The sequence below is a fragment of the Monodon monoceros genome, unplaced genomic scaffold (assembly GCF_005190385.1).
Source record: "Monodon monoceros isolate NGI ecotype Baffin Bay Population unplaced genomic scaffold, NGI_Narwhal_1 Super_Scaffold_11, whole genome shotgun sequence".
Lineage (NCBI taxonomy): Eukaryota > Metazoa > Chordata > Mammalia > Artiodactyla > Monodontidae > Monodon > Monodon monoceros.
The window spans coordinates 119,024,759-119,048,312 of record NW_021703767.1 but is presented as its reverse complement, the minus strand read 5'-3'; the positions used below and the strand labels follow the sequence as shown (position 1 = coordinate 119,048,312).

At 37.4% G+C, this 23,554-nt stretch overlaps 2 protein-coding genes across 4 annotated transcripts in view; one reads left to right on the top strand and one right to left on the bottom strand.

The window, feature by feature from the left end:
• Positions 1–388, bottom strand: part of SLC9A9 (solute carrier family 9 member A9) — a 667,550-nt gene extending 667,162 nt beyond the window's left edge. For both annotated transcript variants that reach the window (XM_029215042.1, XM_029215041.1), the window contains exon 1: positions 259–388. The gene's annotated coding sequence lies outside the window, so the exon portion shown is untranslated. The remainder of the gene's footprint in view (positions 1–258) is intronic.
• Positions 275–22,842, top strand: DIPK2A (divergent protein kinase domain 2A). 2 transcript variants are annotated; one of them, XM_029215047.1, is made up of 3 exons: positions 275–1,442; positions 16,937–17,240; positions 20,011–22,842. In XM_029215047.1, the coding sequence occupies exons 1-3, from the start codon at positions 786–788 to the stop codon at positions 20,340–20,342; spliced, it is 1,293 nt and encodes a 430-aa protein (XP_029070880.1). In that variant the 5' UTR covers positions 275–785; the 3' UTR covers positions 20,343–22,842. The 2 variants fall into 2 exon arrangements, with proteins under 2 accessions (XP_029070880.1, XP_029070881.1); XM_029215048.1 differs by lacking the exon at positions 275–1,442 and adding an exon at positions 1,888–1,923.
• The last annotated feature ends 712 nt before the right edge of the window (positions 22,843–23,554 follow it).

The following is a 23,554-nucleotide window of genomic DNA, read 5'->3' as shown; positions in this document are numbered from 1 at the left end:
AAAGTAATTTCAGCACAGGAGCTCGCGAGTTTACCCCGCCTCCAAAAAAGCTCGAGCTCCGCCCCTATGGGGTCGGGCCCCGCTCCCCCAAAGCCGCCCCTGGGAGCCCGCGCTTACGCTTTCCGGGCGGTGCACGACGCGCTCGCTCCGCCCCGCCAGCCCCGCCCTCCGGCCCCCCTCTCCCTCCCTCAGGAGAGCCTTCGCGCACGAACTAGGGCATGCGGCGTCAGGGACGTGCGGGCACCTCATCCTTCCCACCTTCCTACACTGTTGCTACTTTTCGATGTGAGACATTCCAGCTTCTCATCCCCTTCCGTGAGTCCCTCCTTTCCTCTTATTAGAGACCCCATTCGCTCGACGGGCGGCCACCAGCGCAACAGCTTTCGCGCCCCAAGCAACAAGAGCGCGTGCGCGCACACGGGCGGACGCGGCCGCGCGGCCGTCAGGTCCCCGAGCTCCCTCCCCCTCCTGCTGCTGTATAACTTGACTGGCTTGGAGGAGGCGCCGCCGGAGTCGGAGGGCGGGGAGCTCGGAGGAGGGAGCTCGAGAGTTGTGGAGACTAGTGACTGGGAGAAGTCGCAGCCTGCTCCGGTCGGCTCCTTCCCGCTCCGCGTCTCTCTCTCTCTCTCTCTCAACACACCTACTCCGCCTTCCGCCCCAGCCTGCGCCCTCGCTCCTTTTCTCGCCCGGGGGACCCTGCCAGTCACTCTCCGGGTTTCGGCGCGGCGGGGGCGCCCCGGGGGTGCCCTCGCCCTCCGGGAGCGGGCGGACGGGCGGAGGGCGGGATGTGGCGCCTGGTGCCTCCGAAGCTGGGCCGCCTGTCCCGCTCGCTGAAGCTGGCGGCGCTGGGCAGCCTGTTGGTGCTGATGGTGCTGCACTCGCCGTCGCTGCTCGCCTCTTGGCAGCGCAACGAGCTGGCCGACCGGCGCTTCCTGCAGCTCAATAAGTGCCCGGCGTGCTTCGGCACGAGCTGGTGCCGCCGCTTCCTCAACGGGCAGGTGGTGTTCGAGGCGTGGGGCCGCCTGCGCCTGTTGGACTTCCTCAACGTGAAGAACGTCTACTTCGCGCAGTACGGCGAGCCCCGTGAGGGCGGCCGCCGCCGAGTGGTCCTCAAGCGCCTCGGCTCGCAGCGCGAGCTGGCGCAGCTCGACCAGAGCATCTGCAAGCGGGCCACCGGCCGGCCCCGCTGCGACCTGCTCCAGGCCATGCCCCGCACCGAGTTCGCGCGCCTCAACGGCGACGTGCGGCTGCTCACGCCGGAGGCGGTGGAGGGCTGGTCCGACCTGGTGCACTGCCCCTCGCAGCGTTTGCTCGACCGCCTGGTGCGCCGCTACGCCGAGACCAAGGACTCGGGCAGCTTCCTGCTCCGCAACCTCAAGGACTCGGAGCGCATGCAGCTGCTGCTGACCCTGGCCTTCAACCCCGAGCCGCTGGTGCTACAGGTAGGCGCGGAGCCCGGGCCGGGGGCGTCCTGCCGGGAGGGCCGCCCGGGGAACGGGAGTCCGGAGAAGCGGCACCTCCCGCGCCCGTCGCCGGGTCAGGACCCGGTGCGGCGCGGCGAGGCGAGGCGGCGGGCGTGGGGAGGGGGCGGCGCTTGGGGGACCCCTGGCGCTGTGAGGGATCGCGGAGGGCGACCCGGCTGCTGGAGAGTCTGCTCTTCTCAGCTGGGCGCGGGCGCATCTCGGGTCTGACTGCGGATCCTTCAACGCCAGAGGGAGCGCGTCTTGTACGCTCGCAAAATGTCTCTCCGCCGTTTCTTTCGGTTCTCCTCCCTGCCTTTCTGCTTTGATCCGCCGGGGCTTGCGCTTCCGCGGCGCAGTGTGTTCACGAGCCCTTGGACCTTTCTTAGTTCTCCAGTGTTTCTGTACCGCGTTTGGTCTCGTCTTCAGCACCCCGCGCGGCTGGCCTCGCTTCGGCCCCAAAGTCTGTCTTTGTTTTATTCCTTAGCTCATTCACCTGGCACATCATTGGGGCCGCCAATTTGGGGACAGACTCGGGAGGATGAGGTCAGAGAATGGACACCGGGGTCCGGGGTGGGTTCAGTCTGCGAGCCGTGCTTTGGGTGGGATTAGAAAGAGGAAAAAGTAAGGCCCATTGGACTTGGGGCTGCGAGGCTTTAAGGCCAAGACGGACATTTTCATCCTGATCCTGTGACCTGCTCTATTCATGCGGTAATTTGGCTGCAGGAAGGTGAAATGTTAGGCCAGGGTTAGAAAACAGGGAAAGGAGAGTCATCTCTCTTCTAGCTGACTTATTGGTTCTCTCGTGACTTTATTTTGAAACCAAACGAGCCGTTTGGGGGAGTAGGTTGGGATCTTTTTACTGGTGGTGACAGCCAAAAAGAAAACAGAACCTCTCAAAACTGTGTTTACCTTGGGAAAAGTTGCTGAGTTTATCCACATTCCCACTCGCCTTTAGTGCAGTGTCCTTGGATAGTGGTTACAACTGTTGGGGTTTTGATCTAGCCCGATAACCGCAGGGAAAGTTACCTTGCTCATTTTCCATAACAGTTGTGCTGTATTTCAAATACAAAGGGAAAAAAACATGACGTAGAATTAATCACAAGTAATTTTGAATACTTCACGCCCTTTCGGGCTGCTAAGAATGTCACTGATGGCTGGGGGGTTTTTACAGGGTTGCATTTTTTTTAATTCTGAAGTGCATCAATAGGAATGTGCAGTATTCATTTATATTGCTGGCTTTTCTCAAGTTCTCCGCTGCCCAACTTAACTAAGAGAAGCCAGCATCGTTTGATAAGTTCAGCCAAATAATTTTAACGCAAAATAAATACTTTGCCTCCAACAAAACCGTAGTAAATTTTAAGTCGTCCTAGGATGTATGTAACGGGTCATTTAAAGTACAGATTGTATATTAAATGCTTCTCTTTAATAGTGAATGGTATATAAAACTGGTTAAACTTTCCACGAAGAAATTACATTATTCGGTAGTTCCAAAACTAGTCAGCCTCTAAAGTTTAAGTCCATACTTACGATACGCACATTTGATTTGAAAGTTTTTTTCCATTTAAGCTGCTTTTTCTCTGTGAGAAATAGATGTTTATGTTAGCAAGGTTAGTCCCTGGAGAAAGCTCTAGCAGTATGGTTTGCTTAGCAGATAGTCTCTCAAATTCTCTGGGACCCAACAATTTAGTAAAGAGCTATCTTAGTAATACACATTTTCTGCAACTAAAATAGTGGCTTCATATTGAAAGGTTTTTATCAGTTTACTTATATTAGAACCAGTATTTTAAGAACGTTGTATATCCAGTTCTATAAATGTATGCATTTTAATATGAGAAACGTTGACATTTGCACTAAAGTAAATCTGCTTTATTTGGGAAACTTACATGTTTTTGAAGCTTGAAGTTGTCTTGGTATTTTCAGTTTACTTTATAGTTGAGACAGTCAAGTGTATGTATATCTTGTTTTCTGATGAACTCTTCGCTTAAACTTTTTCTTCTGTTTTCATCTTTAGTGATAAACTTTTTTAAAAAATCAGTTATATTTTTGTGATTTAAGCTTACTTGACACAATTGCAGTGAGCAGGTTGCTAGGTGGGTTATAGGATAAGAGTTTGTTTTCAGTATGTGAGGTATTATCTGTATCAACATTGTTGACTGTGATATTTGTAACTTGAAATTTTAATTTAGTTCTATAGCTGTTTACATGCTGTGTGAAATATAAATTTGGGGTCTTTAATACCAGTCAGTCATTGGTATTTTTTTTTAAACTGTTGAGCAAACAAGTAGAATAAGAAGACTTATTTTTAAATAGAAGGTCTTCATAGAGCTGCTACTTACTTTATAGAGCCACTTAATCTTTGGTAAAAACTAATGAGTTAAGTATGAACAATATAATTAAAATTTGATGACAGTATAAAACCAGTGAAGTGAAAGGAATCTCAAAATTCTTTGGTCAAGTACAAAGATTGTTAAACACTGAGTCACATCATGATGTTCATTACTTTTTGTTAGCTAGACAGACATACACAATTTTAGTATTTATACAGGTTTCTGTGAAACTGTTAACAGCTGTTTATGGTAGTATTGGGATAGTAATTGATAATGGTAGAAAAACTCACTCAGATTTGGCTCTCTATATATTTTGGGGTTCATGTATTTTTAAAAACTATTTTTAAGGGTACAAGTGTGTGTTTTACAGCTTGAAGAGGAACTTGCTTTTTTTTTTTTCCAGGAGAGGGAGCTACTTATTGAATTTTTGGACAGTTGATAACAAACTAGATTTTTCTTATATTGCCCCCAGATTAACTACTTGAGAGAAAAAGTCTTTTGGATTGAATTCATCAAGCTATTCTTAAGAAAAGTTCCAATGTAGGAAACATGCTTCCAAAAATAAACATTTAAAAATCTCTTTTGATAAGGTACTAAAGAAGAAAATGAAAAATATATTAATTTAACCCGTTAAACATGCATCTTCTGATTTTAAGAAACAGTAACAAACTGAAGTTTCTATTATGCCTTGAAAGGAGACATGAATGGTATTAAATGTCTGCAAGATATGTTTTGGACATACAGATTTGTAGTATAGATTTCCCAATATGAAATGATACAGAAGTACAACTCTCTTCCCATTGTTAGATAGTTTTACTAGCCTTCAGCTTCAGCAGCTTATCTAATTCTAAGGAAAGTTGTTCTGCCATAGAATTATCTTGTAAAAAATTTTTATAAGCATCAAGCAACAAGATAATGCTAGAATCTTTATTTTCTACTTTTTCTCTTCACATTTTTACTTCACCCAGAGGTATATTTTAATTACAAGTATGCTAATCTTACTGGAAAAAAATGTGGAGAGGAACTTTGTAATATTCATATGGCATTTTTGGAATAGTCGGAAATTGAGGTGTTGAAGTATTTGGCAAGATAGTAGGGTATTTTCTGTTACTGATAAAATTTCTACCAGTATTTGTACTTACTTATCCTTGAATTTATAAAAATTGTGTGTATAAGGGAAAAAAATGCTGTCTGGATTTCCTGAGGCCCAAATTGTCTCTCTGACGTTATGACTTGGAGATAGTGAAGATGGTCTTGTTTATAGAAATAAGAAAGCTCTTGGTTGTTTGGGGCAAGGAGGTGGGAGTTTGTCTTATTATATTTGTAGAACTTTGTCTTAAATTTTCTGAATCATGGTTTTAATGGGATTTCTTTAATATTTACAGTGTGTAACTATCATTGTTTAAGCTATAAATTTTAAACTTTTCATTTCTATTCTTATAAATGACATAATACATTGAAAGCATTTTATATAGTGCCTCATGCATAGTAAGCACTCAATAATTAGAGTGCTTAGATATTAAATAAGTAAGTGACTTAATTATCCAATGCATTTGATTAGTGGTTTTGAAGCTTGTTTGGAATATGAATCACCTTAAAAATAGTTTTGCTTCTGAATATCAACCATATCTTTAATTACACTGATTTATTCCATTCCTACATTACAAGATGAATTTTATAATTAAACTTTGAGTGAATGTTGTTGTTTTTGTCCTTAAGAATAATTTCTGTAGGAAAAGAATGTACTTTTAAGATGCACTAAGATGCAGTTTTTGATGTAACAAAAGATTATGGCCATTTATCTAATTGTCTTACTTTGGACCAGTTGATAAACTTTTTATGGGACTCCCTTTACTTAGCTATAAAGTAAGACTATTGGATTAAATTCTTTTCAGCCCCAACATCCTGTGACTCTCAAACTCTCGACTTGAGAAATTATTCTTCTGAGCTTGACTTTAAACTGGTGGGTTTAAGCTCTTATAAAAGGGAGTTAGGCGTTTTTGTACTTGATCCCTGCTATGGGTTGGAGGCCAGGATAGATAGTCCTTTTTCAAGCTTGTCTTCCTAGCCACAAATTTTTACACACATGAAATCAGATTAAAACAAATCAAAATTCGAGACTGCCTTTAAAGGAAACAAATCTGGAGCTAAAGGTAGCTAAGGGTCTTGTGGGGTATTGGCACCTAGAAAGGATGTTCCAGACTTTGTCACGGGAATTTCTTTTCAAGCAACAGTTTAAGGGGCTACCCCCTTCTCTCCTCCTGGCTGCTGCTGTAGTAACCACACTCCTGCACTCCCCTATTTAGGCTTCAGAGATGGTTCTGACTAGGTAGTTCTGAGTAGAGCGCTTTTTATCTAATAAATGAATGAGCTTAAATCTAGAGGGTTTTTTTTTTCCTGTTTTTCTTGCTTTTTATCTGAGGTTTCATTGACACTTGATTGTGCTTCCTGACAAAGCAAAGAAAAATAATAAAATCTGTGTAACTCAGGTCCAAAAAAGAAGGAGACTTTTATTTTGGAAAGATTATAGAAACAGACAGTTACCCATAGGAAAGCACCACTTCCAGATCAGTGGAGCAAAATCATTTGACACCCTAGCCTATTTTCTGGATATGTTCATATCATTTGACTATTATTAGTTCTGAGATCCTTTCTGTACTTTTGTCTAATCTTTGAACTATTTTCCCTCATATTTCCATTGCTTGCATCAGCACATATTCCTCACATATGTTGGTGGGGGGTAGAAAGCTTACTTTTGGGGGATCTACTTTCTGGACATAGGTGGTCAGTTTCTCAGTGGCTCATCAGGCTGGTTTTTATTCTGATTTTCTGGCTTATGTCTCTGGTCTACTTCCTATATTGCAGTTATTGCTGCTGACTCTTCACAGAATGCTGACACGTTTTCTTTCTTTACGCACTCATTTTGTATATATGAAACTAACATGGGCTTAGAATATAAGCCCTGCATTTTTCCTATACATGCAGTGAACTTTAGTACATGATCGTAAACTGTCTTGAGACTGTAAATTATTGGTGTAAGATGAGGATAGTTATTCATCCTGGTCATAGACTTTGAAAGGTTTTAACTTATGTAATCAAATTTTTTATCCAATTTTTATGTCTTTTTGTAGATTATAGGAGGAAGTTATCTGTAAAATACCCGGAAACTCTTTGGACTTACATAGCCCTAGACTTAGAGTCAGAAGAACTGAATTTTGTTTCCTCATTTGCTAAATAGTCTGTTATAAGGCATTTGGACTGAAACCTTTCTAGGCAGCTACTAAGTAGCTTAGCTGTGTAGGAGGTAGGTATATAAATGACTAATTACCATTAATTATTATGCTATCATAATAAGCCCTACAAAAAAAAAGGATATTGTGCACCCTGTCAGATGACTTATTTAGGGAGGGACATCTGGGTGTATCTTCATAAGAATGGATACCAGGGAAGATTTCACAGAGGAATTGAATTCTGAGGATAAATGGGATTTTGCCCGAAGATTTGGGAGGTGGGGGTTTGGGGGGGCCCAGGAGGTGTGGTGAGGATGGTATTGAGATAACGTTCTGTACTACCACAAAGCTGTTGGGTGGCAATGAACAAGTCCCTTAATGTTTCAGAGCCTGAGTTTTTTAATCAGTAAAATGGGAATGTTAATACTGATCAAAAGGATTATTTTATTTATTTATTTTTATTATTTTTTTTTTTGCGGTACGTGGGCCTCTCACTGTTGTGGCCTCTCCCGTTGCGGAGCACAGGCTCCGGACGCGCAGGCTCAGCGGCCATGGCTCACGGGCCCAGCCGCTCCGCGGCATGTGGGATCTTCCCGGACTGGGGCACGAACCCATGTCCCCTGCATCAGCAGGCAGACTCTCAACCACTGCGCCACCAGGGAAGCCCCGAAAGGATTATTTTAAAGGAGATAGGATTATTCAGATAATATACGCAAAATATCCTTATTTGTGAAGTTTTTTACAGTATATTATTACTTTGCAAATCAGCTTATTCCAGTTTTAGACATCTATAGTAAACTTCCTTAGTACACTGTGTTGATATTTTAGAAATATGTAAATTTTACTCTTCCTGTGGCAAATGTTCAAATGTCACCGCCCTTACATACACATACACACATCATAAATACCTATGTAGCTGCTGCTTCAGGCTATAGTTTTTTTGGAATAGTAATTAAAAGGGGGTTAAGGATTTGTCCCATATGATGAATAGAGTGAATATTGTACGAAACATGGTTTTTCGTAAGGATTCACTAATACAAAGCAAGTAGTTTAATTTTTCTCTGTAAGTCATTATTAAGCTTAATAATTTTGTTTAGTACATTGATGAATGATAATTTTAAAACTAGAGGTTAAGTCTGGGTTATTTCTAGACATTCTTAGACTCTGAGACAGAATGTTAGAGGATTTATTATTTGAGGTAAGTTTGATGTTTAAGGGTCTTCATAATTAAGGTGCTCATTTGGAATTTTAACTATGAACTGAAAAGATCTGACAGGAATTCCGTAGCATTGCTCTGTAGTACTGGGAACTGACCTATATGCCCTTAGGATACAGTAAAGATGACATGTCAGGGCACAGTTTGTGCAGTCTTTGCTTTCTGGGGCATTAGATGTGGGCAGCAAATAGAGAACAAGGTAATCTTAGATTTTACATGCTATGAAAAGAACAAAGCAGATTCGTATGATGGAGAATTGGATTGGGGATAGAATTTTAAATTTGGTGGTCAGAATTTAGTGACATTTTAGCTGAGGTGCGAATGATGAGAAAAAGCCAGTGATGCAAAGTTCTGAGGGCAGAGTGTTTTTAAGCAAGAGGTATGACAAAATTCAGAGGCCCCAACAGGATCAAGCATGGGAGTAGCAAAGCATGGTAGAACACAAGATCATAGAAGTAGGCAAGGTCCATATCCCGTAGGGCCTTGGAAACATGCTTAATGAGTTTAGAATTTTGTTTTCAGAGCGCTGGGAAACAGTAGAATTGTTTTTAGTAGGGCCTGATTTGTGGAGAATGGGTTATAAGAAATAAGACAGGAATCAATCAGAAAGGCTTTTGCACTGGTTTGTAGGAGAAAGCTTGGTGGTTTGTATTAAGGTGGTTGCAACTGAGGTTATGAAAAGCTGTTAGACCCAATATGTTTTGGAGAAATAGCTGACAGGACTTGATTGGGATTGGTTACAGTATGAGGGAAAGAGAAAAATAAGATACCTCCAGGGTTTTTGGTCCGAGCAACTGTTGATGAGGAAGCCCAGAGATGGAATGGCTGTTGGAGTAGGGGAAACCAAGAGTTTTGTTTTGGCTATGATATAGTTAAGACAACGGGAATACAAATCTAAAACCAGGCACCAAGTATTTAATGCAGAGATAGTATGTTCCTAGCAGGTATTTTGCTTTACTTCTGAAGGGCTGTGTTAATTCAGTTAAAGGGAATGGGGGAAGTTAGTATTGTTCTATTGGCAGACTTTTTAAAGAAATCAGGTCTTGACTAAAGAAAGTAATGTAGGTTATTGGGTTCAAAAGAAGCTGCTTATATCTTTTTTTTTTCTTTATTTGACATTTTGTTTTACTGAAAGTAAATATTTGAGTATAGTGTTTCTAGGTATATCTTTCAACTTAGAAACATGGATCACAGTTGCTGGTTCTCATGAGGTAAGAAAGGGTAAGTTGAGACTAGTTAAATATTTAAAATTTTACATTTAAAATTTGTGGCCAAGTGATTTTTTTTGGTGTGGGAGAGCATTTCTTAAGCTACTCATTCTAAAAGATGAGTTATTTCTGTTAAACTTAGTAGATTTTTTGTTTTTGATGTGTTTTGACGTTAGTTTCCAATTTTAGATACAGCTGGTGGACATGATATTCAGTGAAATAACACAACCATGCTATTTTCAAGGCATTGCTTAATATTGTTGGAATTCTAGGTGGGTGGAAATGGCATTCAGAAAATTATTTAATGAAATAAATGGAACATATCCTGTGACTTGAAAATCTTGAGATTATTAAGATTCTATAGTATTTGCGATGGATTTTGGCCACTATTTGGCAGTATAAATTAAGAAGCTGAGGTCTTAGAGAAATTTTATCAAAAATTAGGTAACCATTAAATCATCCCAGTAATTTTACTATATTTTCCCTCCAGACAGTTCACAAAACTGTGAACACATTAGTCTGTCACCAGTGCATTTGACTAATCTCTATGAACAGCTGTTACAACATGCGTTACTACAATGGGATTTTGTTCAAATTTTGGCTTTTAAAAATAATTTTGAAGCTCAAATGGAACCTTTAAGCATTTTCTATGCTTTTGTTAATTTACTTCCTAAAAATGTTCTCAAGTTTAAATTTGCGTGTACGTGTAGAAATGCCAGTTCTTTAGAAAACCTGTTAACTAGATTTTAGATTGCATGTTTTGACTATTAATGGATTTTTTTTTCAAGTCAGTGTCTTTTTACTAGGAATTTTCTCCTTTAAAAAAAAAGAGCCATTCTTGTAACACATTTCCTTCTTAGGCGAACTGCAAAGTTATATTCCTTTTAATGGAATGTTGTGAGATAATAAATGACTATAAAATATTTTATGTTTTTTGTATAAAAGGAATTCATATCTTTTAAACTTAGTATGCAAACTACTTTTGGTCATGTAAGGAGAGAAAAAGATAATAGAACACAAACTTTTTAGAGCTGACCTTACTTTGTTCTATCAGTTTTTCTTATACATCCCATATCTCCTTTTTTAGGACTGTGTTCTGACATAATAGAATAAAATGATGTAATTAATCTGGTAGGACAATGGCTATTGATTAAAGGATATTGTGATATTGTAAAAACTTGTTTTTCGGAATGATGTTATATACCACAGGATATTGACAAACTCCAGTAAGTAAGATGTTTCTGAATGTTAAGGCTTGGACACATACTTTGTTTTTTCATGGCATGTGGACCATGTTGAGGAATTTGTGTTTTGTTCTTAAGTCCCAACTTACAGAAGTCTGATCCCTACCTCCCTCTCCAGACTCCATTACCTCAAGCAATTCCCTCCTCATTTCACTGCAGCTGCTTTGGACTTTTTTTCAGTTCTGAGAGGACAGTTTCTGGCTCTAACATATGCCTCCAACATTCTAAACTGCCTCATCCCCAGTCTACGTAGTATTATACTCATCCTTTAGATCTCTCCCTAAGTGGCACTTCCTTAGAGAGGCTGCCCTTTACCACACCATCTAAAATAGATCCCTACTCTTCTTTCCCAACATATTGTATACTTTTCTGTAATTTGCAACAAATTCCGTAATTTATTACTTACACATGTTTAATAATCATCTTCCTAACTCAGGCTAAAAAGCCTTCCTTAGAACAGGGACTATGTTTTATTTACAGCTCTTTACTTAGCATTTCATGATGGAGTTAGGCTAGATCTAGGATTTTTTAATTCAAGATTTATATTTTTTCATTCTGCAGTAACTGTCTCACTGCCTTTACTCCAGCTGCTTGTAGTACTCAATGAAATGTGGGTTGACCTACAATCCCTTATCTGTAATTCCAAATTTAAAAATCTGAAGAAAAGTAGGTTTCGTCAAATTAAAAACAAACAAATGTGAAAACACAAGGTAATTTATGTGCTTTATCCCACTTAGGATGAATAAGCTTATAGTGTTTTTGCAGTGTAATATGTTTTCTTGTGAGGTGCTACCCCAGACTCTCCTTGAGGCATTGCATAATATGAGTATGAAATATACGTACTGTCACCTTTCCAAAATCTGAAAACTTCTGAAACAGAGGGATATTGGATTGAGGGGTTGTATTAGCCTGAGTTCACCTCTTAACTACCTGTGTGACTTGAGGCAAATCACTTAAACTATGCTGATAAAGTTGAACTGTACTTACAACTCAGGTACCCTCCAAATCTAGAATTCTTAGATTTCACATCCCATTTATTGGTCACATAAAGTGTCATGACATTTGGTTTTGATCAATAGATGTGTGATAGTTATGTCAGCTTTTAGAATTTTTAAAAAAAGAGCCAGTCTTGTAACATATTTCCTTCTTAGGCGAACTGCAAAGTTACATTCCTTTTAATGGAATGTTGTGAGATAATAAATGGCTATAAAATAGCTATTTTGTGGTGCTTACCTATTATAAATGAAAATCAAATTACAATGCTGTGTTTATACATATTACCAAGTTTTAAATTTTTTATATTTTTAGTCCTTGTGGATGCCCTATACATTTCTCATAGTATTGAGCCTTTTTAAAGTTTGGTAACTAATTTATACATTCCTTTGTAAATTAAAAACTACTAGAGGACAGTGAAGATAGATTTCTAGTTTAGTGGTTCTTGGCTACGTTTGGAAGGTGTTCATTATTTATAGATGCCTTTTCAATAGGCGGTTTGCAAACAAGCACCTCTATTGATGAACGTCTGGACTTATATAAATAGGAAGATTTAAACAGGAAGTATAAAAATGTTTTGGTAAGCAGTTCTTTATAAAGCAGTAGTAAATTGTACATTTCATACTTTTTTCTTTGATCTTACATTGCCCTGATGAATATGGGACAAATATTATTCCAGTTTTACAGAGGAAGAGACTAAAGCTCTAAAAAGTTTTGGCTTTGCCACCATCACACAGCTAGTGAGATGCAGAGGTGAAGGTGAAACTCAAAAGCTAGACTTGTGATATCAAGTCCATTTTTCTGTTCATATACTGTTTTACCCTTTAAATACAGAAATTTTATGAAATGTTATGTACCTTAAAGAGTATAAAATAAATTTTCTCTTTATTGATATATGTTTTATGTCACCTTCATTTTATTTTCTCATAAAATGAAGATGATCCTAGTGGTTTTGTTTGTTTCCGAAACCTTGGCTTTAAGCTAAAAGATACCTAGACATGATGATTTATCTTAGGTTTCATATTCACAGTACCTTTTATTATGTAAATTAACAGTGAAGACATTTAATGTTGCTTTAAATCTTAGAGTAAGCATGTTTGACGTGATACTTAAATTTCCGTTTTTAATTTTTAAATTGGTAATAATACTCTGTAGACTTTCTTTGGGTAGTCACCCACCCAATATAAAAAAAACCAGTAATAGAGTAGTAAATATATTGTTTTGTAACTATTATGTGCCTTTGTGTAATCTTAGACTAATAGTTATAAAAACTTCACATACTACACTTTATGACATATACATTCAAGCCTGGTGAAAAGCCCTGAACAGTTAATTGTAGTACCTCCAATCCAATTAGAATTTAAACCATTCCAGGTTGAAAGTCTCTTTCCTTCACATGAAAAGTGTTTGTACACATTTTTTCAGTAGTAAATAATCCTGTAAAATACACACATTTTCTTATACAGCTCAATATCAGAAAAAAAAACAACCCAATAAAAAATGGACAGAAGATCTAAGTAGACATTTCTCCAGAGAAGACATACAGATGGTCAAAAGGCACATGAAAAGATGCTCAACATCACTAATTATTAGAGAAATGCAAATCAAAACTGTAATGAAGTACCACCTCACACCAGTCAGAATGACCATCATCAAAAAATCTGCAAACGATAAATGCTGGAGAAGGTGTGGAGAAAAGGGAACCCTCCTACACTGTTGGTGGGAATGTAATTTGGTGCAGCCACTATGGAGAACAGTATGGAGGTTCTTTAAAAAGCTAATAAGAGTTACCATATGATCCTGCAATCCTACTCCTGGGCATATATCCAGAGAAAACCATAAATTCAAAAAGATACATGTACCCCTCGTTGCAGCACTATTTACAATAGCTGAGATGTAGAAGCAACCTAAATGTCCCCCAATAGATGAATGGATAAAGAAGATGTATATATACACAGCGGAATATTACTCAGCCATAAAAAAGAATGAAATAATGCCATTTGCAGCAACATGGATGGACCTAGAGATTATCATACTAAGTGAAGTAAGCCAGACAGAGAAAGACAAATGTCATATTGATATTGCTTGTATGTGGAATCTTAAAAAAAAAAAAAAAAAGATACAAATGAACTTATTTCCAAAACAGAAGGAGACTCACAGACTTCGAAAGCAAACTTATGGTTACCAAAGGGGAAGGGGGGCGAGGGATAAATTAGGAGGTTCGGATTAACATGTGCACACTACTATATATAAAATAGATAACCAACAAGGACCTACAGTATAGCATCGGGAAATATGCGCAATATTTTGTAATAACCTATAAGGGAAAAGAATCTGGAAAAGGATATATATGTATAACTGAATCACTGTGCTTTACAATTGAAACTAACACAATATTGTAAATCAACTATACTTCAATAAAAAATAAAGTAAAAATAGAAATAAAAATGAAATACACGCATTTTATTTCAGGTTACTTTAAATTGTGTGCCTGTTGTGCTAGGCAGTTTGAAAATCTGATTTTAAGATTTTGTTTAAAGAAAAAAAATGTGGACCTCAGCAGTATACTTCTTATCTTAGTTACTGTGGTTTTGTGCACTGTGCGAGTTGGGTAGTCAGGAAGTCAGAAGTTGTGTTTCTTATTGCTTGATAATATTTAATAAATCCAAGCAGTAACATCTTAAAAGTTTGTCTCTCAAACTCTCCTTCATCATGGTAATTTGATCCTAAGCCAGAATTGTTTTAAATACAAATTATAAATATTTTGGCTTCCTTGAAGCATTTAAACTGTATGAAAGAATTGTAGTGCTCTTCTTAAAATGAGGTATAACAGGATTTCCGTTAACGTTGTCAGAAATTACTGTATGAATGTAAAGTTGCTCAGTATGACATTTGTTCATATATTTTATCGTCTTCCATGAGGGACTTGAGTAATGAAGTGTATATCTGACTGTCGTTTGCCAGTTGGAAAGCCTCCAAAAACAAGGAGGCATTTATACATGTGCAGAGGTTGGCAGGGTTCCCTTTTCTCCTGTTGTCAAAGACCATTTTATTTTCACAAAGATAAGTTTGTATCTGTTCTACAATGTGGCATGTGAATAATATACCAATAGTGTATGGAGGAGTTTTTTCATTTACTTTTTGCATGACAAAACTATGTAATCTCACATATTTATGTATTTTCAGTGCTTTCATTTATATGTCAGGTTTTATACATGAATACTGGGAAATAGTTAAATCTTTTGTAATCATTTTGTCTAAATAAATTTTCAAGTTTGTGGAGGTATTTTAAGTTGGGAGGAAAGGTTGAAAATAACATGTGGTTAGCAGTTTTTGCATGTCACATTGGACATGAGCAATCTGTCACTCTTCCCATTGCCCACAAGAAATTTTAAAATCTCAGGTAATAAGATTAAAAACGCATTTTCCTCTAATTATTAAAGAATCAGTAGATATCGTCTCTGAACAAAATTGAATCAATTCATTTACTATATTTAAAGATTCATGCTATCATATCTAAATTTTTAATTTACATAATTAGTATTTTATCACAAAACTCCAGATCTTAAAATTTAAAAGAAAAAAAGGTATATGTACCAAGAACAAATACAGTTATTGTACATTGATAGTGTTGAAAGGAAACACAAATGAACATAGGTAATTATGGATGAAGTTTGGTTCTAAAAATCTTTTTTGTTTTAAAGTTGATAAAAGTTTTAATGTAAGGGTATTACTGAGTTTTGTCAATTTTATAAAAGCTCAGGGTAGAATTACTTACTTTTCTTGAGAGGCCCAAGAAGAGCCTCATCTCCAGCTCTTGTATGCAGATTGTTCAATTTTTAGCAATAGAAGTAGGCTACATTTATATTCTGTAGTGTTTTGCTTTGTTTCCCCTGAAGTTTGTGTAAACATCATCTTTATATAATTTCTTCCCCCAACTTAAGGAAAGGTACTAGACTGAAAAATGTCTCTTAAAAAACGCCTCTGGTCATGTGATCTTCCAAAAAGTTGTTTAAAACAATACTTATCACCCTTTTGCACTGCATTGCTCATCTTGTAGTTGGGTGTTTTAGCTTTGGAGAGTGAGTACCTTAGAATAAGCCTGCCATTTTACTTAGGTTGAAAATGACTTGTTTTCAAGATTTGGAAGATTTTTGTTTTAGGATGTTAATCTTCCTAGTAGTTATAAAATCCATTAGAAAATCTTGCCCAGATTAGGAGAATAAATAATTTTGAAGTTGGGTTTAAGGTGAATAGACAATGTGATGGCATTGGAAAGGGAAGCAAGACTAACTTGGGACCAGAGGTACTTGGAGTAGAGATTGTATTGATAGGTTATCAGATTGCTCTTTACCAACCTTTGGGTATAGATAGAAGATACTTCCCAAGAATCCTTGAATTCCACCCCTGCTTTCCTCTGGACTAGATAAGGCCCCTATTAAAGACTTTCTTAGGACCTGTACCACCTTTTAGTAACTAACACTTAGCACACATAATTATTTGTTTGGTACATGTCTTTTCTTCTAAAATTTTTATTTTAGAGACTGTGTAGTTCACTCTTCCAGCATAACACAGTGCCTGGTGCCTGGTAAACACTTGCTGGCTAATAGGCCTACAGTAGTCCTGTTCATTCAGAAGAAAGGATTGGTTGATTGTACTTAACAGGAGTCAAAAAGATAAAGGAAAGCATACATACTTTTAGATCTGGTAATAAAGAAGGTGTCTTGTGTCTTGTTGATCAATTTGGTTCTGAGATTTTGATAAGAAAGACTTACTTTATTTTAGCTTTATAGTGTAATCTGTTAAAAAATTTTCATGTCCATGGTAACGGTATGAGTTAAAGAAGAAATAAAGTTACTCACAGACATTGAGAACAGACATGTGGTTGCCAAGGGGAAGGGAAGGAGTGGGGGAGATGGACTGGAAGTTTGGGGTTAGCAGATGCAAACTATTACATATAGAATGGATAAACAGCAAGATCCTACTGTATAGCACAGGGAGCTATATTCAGTATCCTAAGATAAACCATAATGGAAAATAATATTTAAAAAAAGAGTGTGTATATATGTATAACTGAATGTAAATCAACTATACTTCAAGAAAGAAAGAAAGAAAAAAAAAGTTGATCTCTATTGAACTATTGAATATAAAAAGAAAATCCAAGCTCATACCTAATAGAAATCCCTACGGAGGATCTGGGCTAGACCTAGGATATCTTCATCAGAATCTCTTATAATAAGATAATTCTTTTGTAGAGTTTTCCATCTGATGAAGGTTGGCCATTTGCAAAATATCTTGGAGCTTGTGGAAGAATGGTGGCTGTAAATTATGTTGGAGAAGAACTGTGGAGTTACTTTAATGCACCATGGGAGAAACGAGTTGACCTCGCTTGGCAATTAATGGAAATAGCAGAGCAGCTGACAAACAATGACTTTGAATTTGCACTCTACCTCCTGGACGTCAGCTTTGACAATTTTGCAGTTGGTCCTAGAGATGGGAAGGTGATCATTGTGGATGCTGAAAATGTTTTGGTTGCTGACAAAAGGTTAATTAGACAAAGTAAGTATTATAACTTTTAGATTTTCTCTGTGTCAAAATAATGTTTACATTTATGTGAAGCAAACTTTTAATTTTCTCCTTAGAGGGCAACCTTGCATCTTTCTTTGTTTTATTTGACCAGTATCAGTAAACAAATACTGATTTATTATACTTACGCTTGTACTCTTAGTCACAGTTTGTCCTTATTTAGAAAATATCCTTCAGGTTCAAATGGACGCAGATATACTCTGTGTGTGTGTGTGTGTGTGTGTGTATGTGTGTATACACGTCTTTTTCATGCTTTATACTGTGGTTTAGGATCTAATGCAGAATTAAGTTTTTATATAGTTAAAGGCCACCAGAGAGACTATACTGCTTTTGTGGAGTCCATATTTTTCTGTGGAGTCTCTTACAGCGATATTCTGTGTTTCATTTTTCCGTGAGGCCTCTTCAGTGATTTTTTTTTTCTTTTTAACCATTTAGATGATTCCTAGCACTGCAGAACTCTAACTTTGGTTTGACATTATTACGTCTCATCCAAAACTTTGCTTTCCGTTTATTTATGAGCTCTTCAAAGGATAGGTGGGCACAATGGCCGAAGTGTTTTGAAAATTAAGTGTCATAGGAATTTTAAAGTTTCAGGGACAAAGCCTGTAGTTCTATAACTAATGTACTTAGTAAAAAAAAATCCCGAAGGGTTGTTATTCCATGGTGAAGGTTTTGTATTCTTAATCCCCTCATGTCATATGGGGGTCTGTTGATGAAGAGACCAAAAATTTGTGGCACCTACGGAATGCAGTGAATGTAACAGCAGTCTATTAGGTTTATACTTTTTACATCAGCTTGATCTTGTTAAATACTTTATTTTTCTCAGTGCCTTGATCTGATTCCATACTCACCAAACTACTTTCTGATTATTTCTTGACCTGCCATGTACATCCTTTCATGGGGAGTGGATGCCATGCTCTGGAGTGCTTCATTTCCTACTTATCTCTTCCTACATTTGTGAATGTTGTAGCAGCTTACACCATGCTTTTCTTTTTCAAAGTGTACAATTCAGTGGTTTTATTATATTCAGAGTTGTGCAACTTGCCTAAACTTTAAAACACTTTTATTCCAGTATTCGTAAAAATAATATTTTTGAATTTTTTTTTTCTTTTTAATGTGAGCATTCCTGGAATACATGTTACAGTTTTATACCAACTAATTCCTGACCTTGAATGAATACAATATAGCTGCTGTATTCTCGCATTTCATACAGTGAGCTCCAGTGCTACTTTAGCTCTGGCTAATTCTTTTCAAATGTCTCATGGTAGGGGTGTCTAAATAGACACTTGGCAAAAGGCCATATTTAGTTATTCACCCTCTTTTCTGAACTCTTGTAAATGACCTTTACAGGGAAATTGTGATTTTGTTGTGGCAACTCCCTCAATGTCCTTCCCTTTATCATCTAAACTAGTAAAAACAATACACATTCATTTTTTTTCAAACAGAATAGATCCTTCCTTGAGAAACTGTTGCATCAGTTATCTTCTTCAACTTTCTACCCTCCTCCTTAAAATCCAATTTTTCTTACCTTCCCCAAAACAAGTATGCATAAGATTCTTTTCTGCTTTCCCAGCATTTTTAAAAGTACTGCTTACTGCCTGTCTCTGCTTCCTCAGCCTCCATTCATTTCTCAGCCCATTAAACCTGACTGCATTACCATCTGCAACCACCCAGTTGGCAACTTGGTGAAGTGACTGATTAGTAACAACTTTCTGAAATTCTTTCCTCCTTTGGTTTCCTTCTATTCAGGTAGTTCCTTTTTTAAAACATAAATCTGATCTTAGCACTCTTTGCTTAATGCTTTTAATGACTTCCCATGGTTCTTCGAGTAAAATTCGAACTCCTTACCAGAGAATAATCTGTGTGACTTGGAGCTGTTCTGCTTCATTTTTAACATCCCTCCACTGCCCTTAATGCTTCAGCTACAGTGGCCTTTTAGTTTCTTGAATGAACCTTTCCACTGAATACCTCACAGCTACTTTATATTACTCTGTATATATGTATAAAATATTAACATTATGTTAATAGTGTCTATCTTGTCATCTAGTTAGAACCTCAGACTTTACTCATACACTTCCCTGTTAATTTTTTTCTCAAATGTTTCTACAGTCTGGCTTTTTTTCCTAGACCATCTTAGTCCCTCCAGTCTTCAGCCCAGATTTACGTTTCTATTAGACAAATCATGGTCATGACCATCCAAGGTACAAACTATTTTCTAGTCTTATCTGTACCTCCTCCCCAGTTATCTGTCTCATGCTCTAGCCACAGTGAATTTACTGTTTCCTGAACCAGCCGGACCAATCCCTTAAATCCATGCCTTCGTACATATTGTACCCTGGGCTTAGCATGCTGTTTTCCCTCTTTGCTTTTCAGACTTGCTTATCTTTCAAGACCTAAATCAGTTGTTCTCCTCTGTGCAGCTTTCTGCAGCCCCAGGCACAGGTACTGCATCCTCTGTACTCACGTCGCACTATGTCATACTTCTGTGTGGCACTTTCTCTGTATCATGGAGAGTTTCACTCTACGCTGAACCTTTTAGTAGCAGGGACCTTTTCTGATCCTTCTGCCTGGCATTGGTGGACTCCTAATAAACGTTTGTATATAAATTAATATATTTAAGTGTTTAATGTTATACAATTTTAAGAACAAATACTGTGTTAATTAGTCAAATGTTACATTTTGGGAAACAATGAAAACTCTCTTAAAATGTATTTTTCTCTTTCTCCTTTTTCGCTTTTCACAGATAAACCTGAAAATTGGGATGTATGGTATGAAAGCAAATTTGATGACTGTGATAAGGAAGCTTGCTTATCATTTTCAAAAGAAATTCTTTGTGCTCGTGCCACTGTGGACCACAATTATTATGCTGTTTGTCAGAACCTCTTATCTAGACATGCCACCTGGCGTGGCACCTCTGGAGGACTGCTTCATGATCCACCAAGTGAAATTGCCAAAGATGGCCGACTAGAGGCCTTGCTGGATGAGTGCGCCAACCCAAAGAAGCGCTATGGCAGATTCCAGGCTGCAAAAGAACTGCGTGAATATCTAGCACAATTAAGTAACAATGTGAGGTAGTCTATGGTGAAGTTTTCTTTGCTTTTCTTCATTTAAATAGCACTGGCTAAAACGAAACCACCAAAAATTATCTGGAAAAATGAAATTTGGAAGTAATACATTCAGAGGATGATAAACTTGCACTGATAGATCTTAATGTTAACATCCATCAAAGTAAGACATAATTTCAAAAAAATCACATGATGCTTCTGCAAATAAGTTTGTTCTTACACTTTGGAGGCTTGAGCTGTCGTTAACCGCTTTACCCCCTGAATGCCTGACTGGATTGATGAGTATTGTTAAGCTATTGGAAATGAGTCTGATAGTTATATTGGCTTGTGTATCAAAGGGTACTTGGTACTTGACTTAGTTTGCGTTATGATCATGATTTTGTGAATCTCTTGTATTTACTTTGAATGTCAAGTTAGATTGGCCTGTTTTATAGGCTACTTTTTCCTTCTGATGTGTAGGTTTGGTTTTTTTTTTCCCATTTTTATGTTTTTAATTAAATTTTACACATTCAGGTTACTAAAGGTATTCATTTATATCTGGGCTAGTTTTCATTCAGTGCTGTAAGGTATACATTTACCGTTAGGGCAGGATTCCCAGGTTTACTGTTTTTTCAGAAAGCTGAATATTTTATTATGTAAATACATTTCTTCCCACTTTCTGTGGTTTCACCATTGCATGAGATCATTTAAGGTTGTTTAACAGTTACATCCCTCTATGCCAATAAATTATAAGTGTACACTAAACATGAACTTTGGCATATGTTGCAAAATGTCATTTTTTGTCCCTTAAAAGGCTTTAAGAGTATACTAGCAATCTATACCTTGATGTTAATTTGATTGAGGGGAAAAAAAAACCCAGTAGTTTTTAAATGCTAACTATTCCAGGATAGTAATGCATATGCCAAAGAAATACTAGACCTAGTCCTATGGTTAGATTTTAAAATTGGTCATCTACCTATTTTTACTATCCTACTTCCAGTACTTCAACTCTGTCATTATTAAATTCATATCTTCCTGATTATTCTTTTACATTGAAAAGTTAAGCTACTGCTTCCAAACATATGTAACTTAAAGATGTCGTACCTTTTATTCATTGGTAGTTTTGCAAAAGTCAACGTGGTAGTCATTGTTTGAGTTTAGTATAGCATCATAACTTTTTATTTATTGATGGACTAATAATTCTTACTATAAAGCAGACAGGTTTAGCCAATCTGTCCAACTTGATCTTCATTACCCAGTTGTTAACCATAAAAAACATCAAATTTAAGTATTGGGTAAAAGTTAAACATGTGAGATTTCTGTGGGCTGTTTTTTAAAGTTACAATATATATATAAATTGGCTATCACTAACGTAGGTGATATTTTTCTGTTTGAAATTACAACTTTTGTTTACCGCTAAGTTTGGTGTAGTGTGCAGTATTTAGTTCTAGACTGACCTTACTCTAATCAGAAAGTGATTAAATATGCACAACCAAAGCCAAGTTTTTCTTTTCTTTTTCATTCATTCAGCAACTATTTATTGAGCATCAGCTCTGTGCCAGGTACATTACTAGCTGCTACACACTGTCTGAACGTGACATACGGTTAAGTAACTTTAAAATGATTATCAAAGACTTTAATGTGGGTATTTCTTAAGTTGAAAGAGCATTCATTAAATTGGAATCATGCTTTCATGTTATTTTACTGTTGTGATGGAAGTTCTACCTGTACCATCTACAACTGGGTTGCTACAAAAAGAGCAGGAGGAAATCAATAAAGTTAATCCCAGTTTAAAAACTGGAAGAAGGGTAAGATCTCTTCGTTGTAAAGTTAATTTTTATACATCAGTACATTACATACTAAGCTGACGTTTTACAACTTCGGAAAACTTTTGAGGGGGGTAGGTAAAATTACGTGTCAAACATTCGCCTCTTACTCAAAACTTCAAATAAAATACACATTTTCAAAATGGAGCACCTTTTATATTTGATAAGTATTCATTACAAACCTTAGAATGCCAGTCATTAGAGGAGTTGTCTTTCTGTGGTTTAGCAGACATTTATCTTACTTTTGGGAAGAGTGATTGTGATTGCAGAACAGGAAGTGAGAAAACACTGCCAACAGTGATTGCAACTTGAGGTAGTTTTTTATGACTACCATTTCCCCCATGAGATTACGTGTAATTTCTTTTATCTTTGGAAAAGTTGAGGAGAAGATAGTAAAAGAATTAGGAATTTAAAATTACAGGGAAAAATATGTATGTGAAAAGCAATAAATATTTTGTTCACTTTGCTATCAAGATGTTCACTATCAGATATTTATTATACAGCAGCAATTTATATTTTTAATCATTGCCCATTAATAGACGCAGTAAAATATTTTTGAATCAGACATTTGGGGTTTGTATGTGCATTAAAATTGTCTTTTGTACTGTAAGTTACTGCTTAATTTGAATATTTTATCAGAACTGTCTCCCTGTGCCTTTATAATATAAAGTTGTTTCTACAACTTTTAATGATCTTAATAAAGAATACTTTAAGAATCACACTTTTCAGACTATCTCTTAACTTCAAATATACAGCTTTTTCTTGAATGGAAAGTGGGGTTATATAGATAAGGTTTTTTTTTCCTCTTGCATATATTTTGATATAATTTTCAGAAACTATCTGGTTGGGTGTGATCCGAACTTAACGTGTGTTTGTTTCCTTCTGTTTTTCTGTAGTAGTTGGTGACTTTTTAAACTTTTACTACTAAAATGGGATAGAGAACTTAATTATGGAATTTTTCAGATGTATACAAGAGAATAATATAATGAACAATAATAAACTGTGGTTATACTAATTTCAAAAGTTAGCAACGGGTGGCCAAACTTGTTTCATCTGTACCGCAGCCTACTTGCCCCAGCTTATTTTGTGAGAGATATCATTTGATTCAGCCATGCACATTAGGCATTTTCTCCTCCAACAAAAATTTCACATCTAAAAACTTAATACCTCAATATCACCAAAGCAAGAGAGCTTTCGGAAACTCAAAGATGTTTTCTCAGACGCTCAAGATCCAACTGCAGGGACTTTAAACCACTGGCGATATATACATGGAGTAATATGATGATAAATAAGGATAATAACTGAAATGCAATGAAATTCATTAAATATGTAACCTATGCATTCAAAATGATAAACGTGAACAAAAACAAAACAACTCAGTTACCTTTGGAAAGATGTTGAGGAATTATTCTGAAAA

Coding starts and splice junctions, on each gene's coding strand:
- DIPK2A (XM_029215047.1), top strand. CDS start 786: ATGTGGCGCCTGGTGCCTCCGAAGCTGGGCCGCCTGTCCCGCTCGCTG. Junction 1,443..16,936: donor CCGAGCCGCTGGTGCTACAG/GTAGGCGCGGAG, acceptor ATTCTTTTGTAG/AGTTTTCCATCTGATGAAGG. Junction 17,241..20,010: donor CAAAAGGTTAATTAGACAAA/GTAAGTATTATA, acceptor CGCTTTTCACAG/ATAAACCTGAAAATTGGGAT.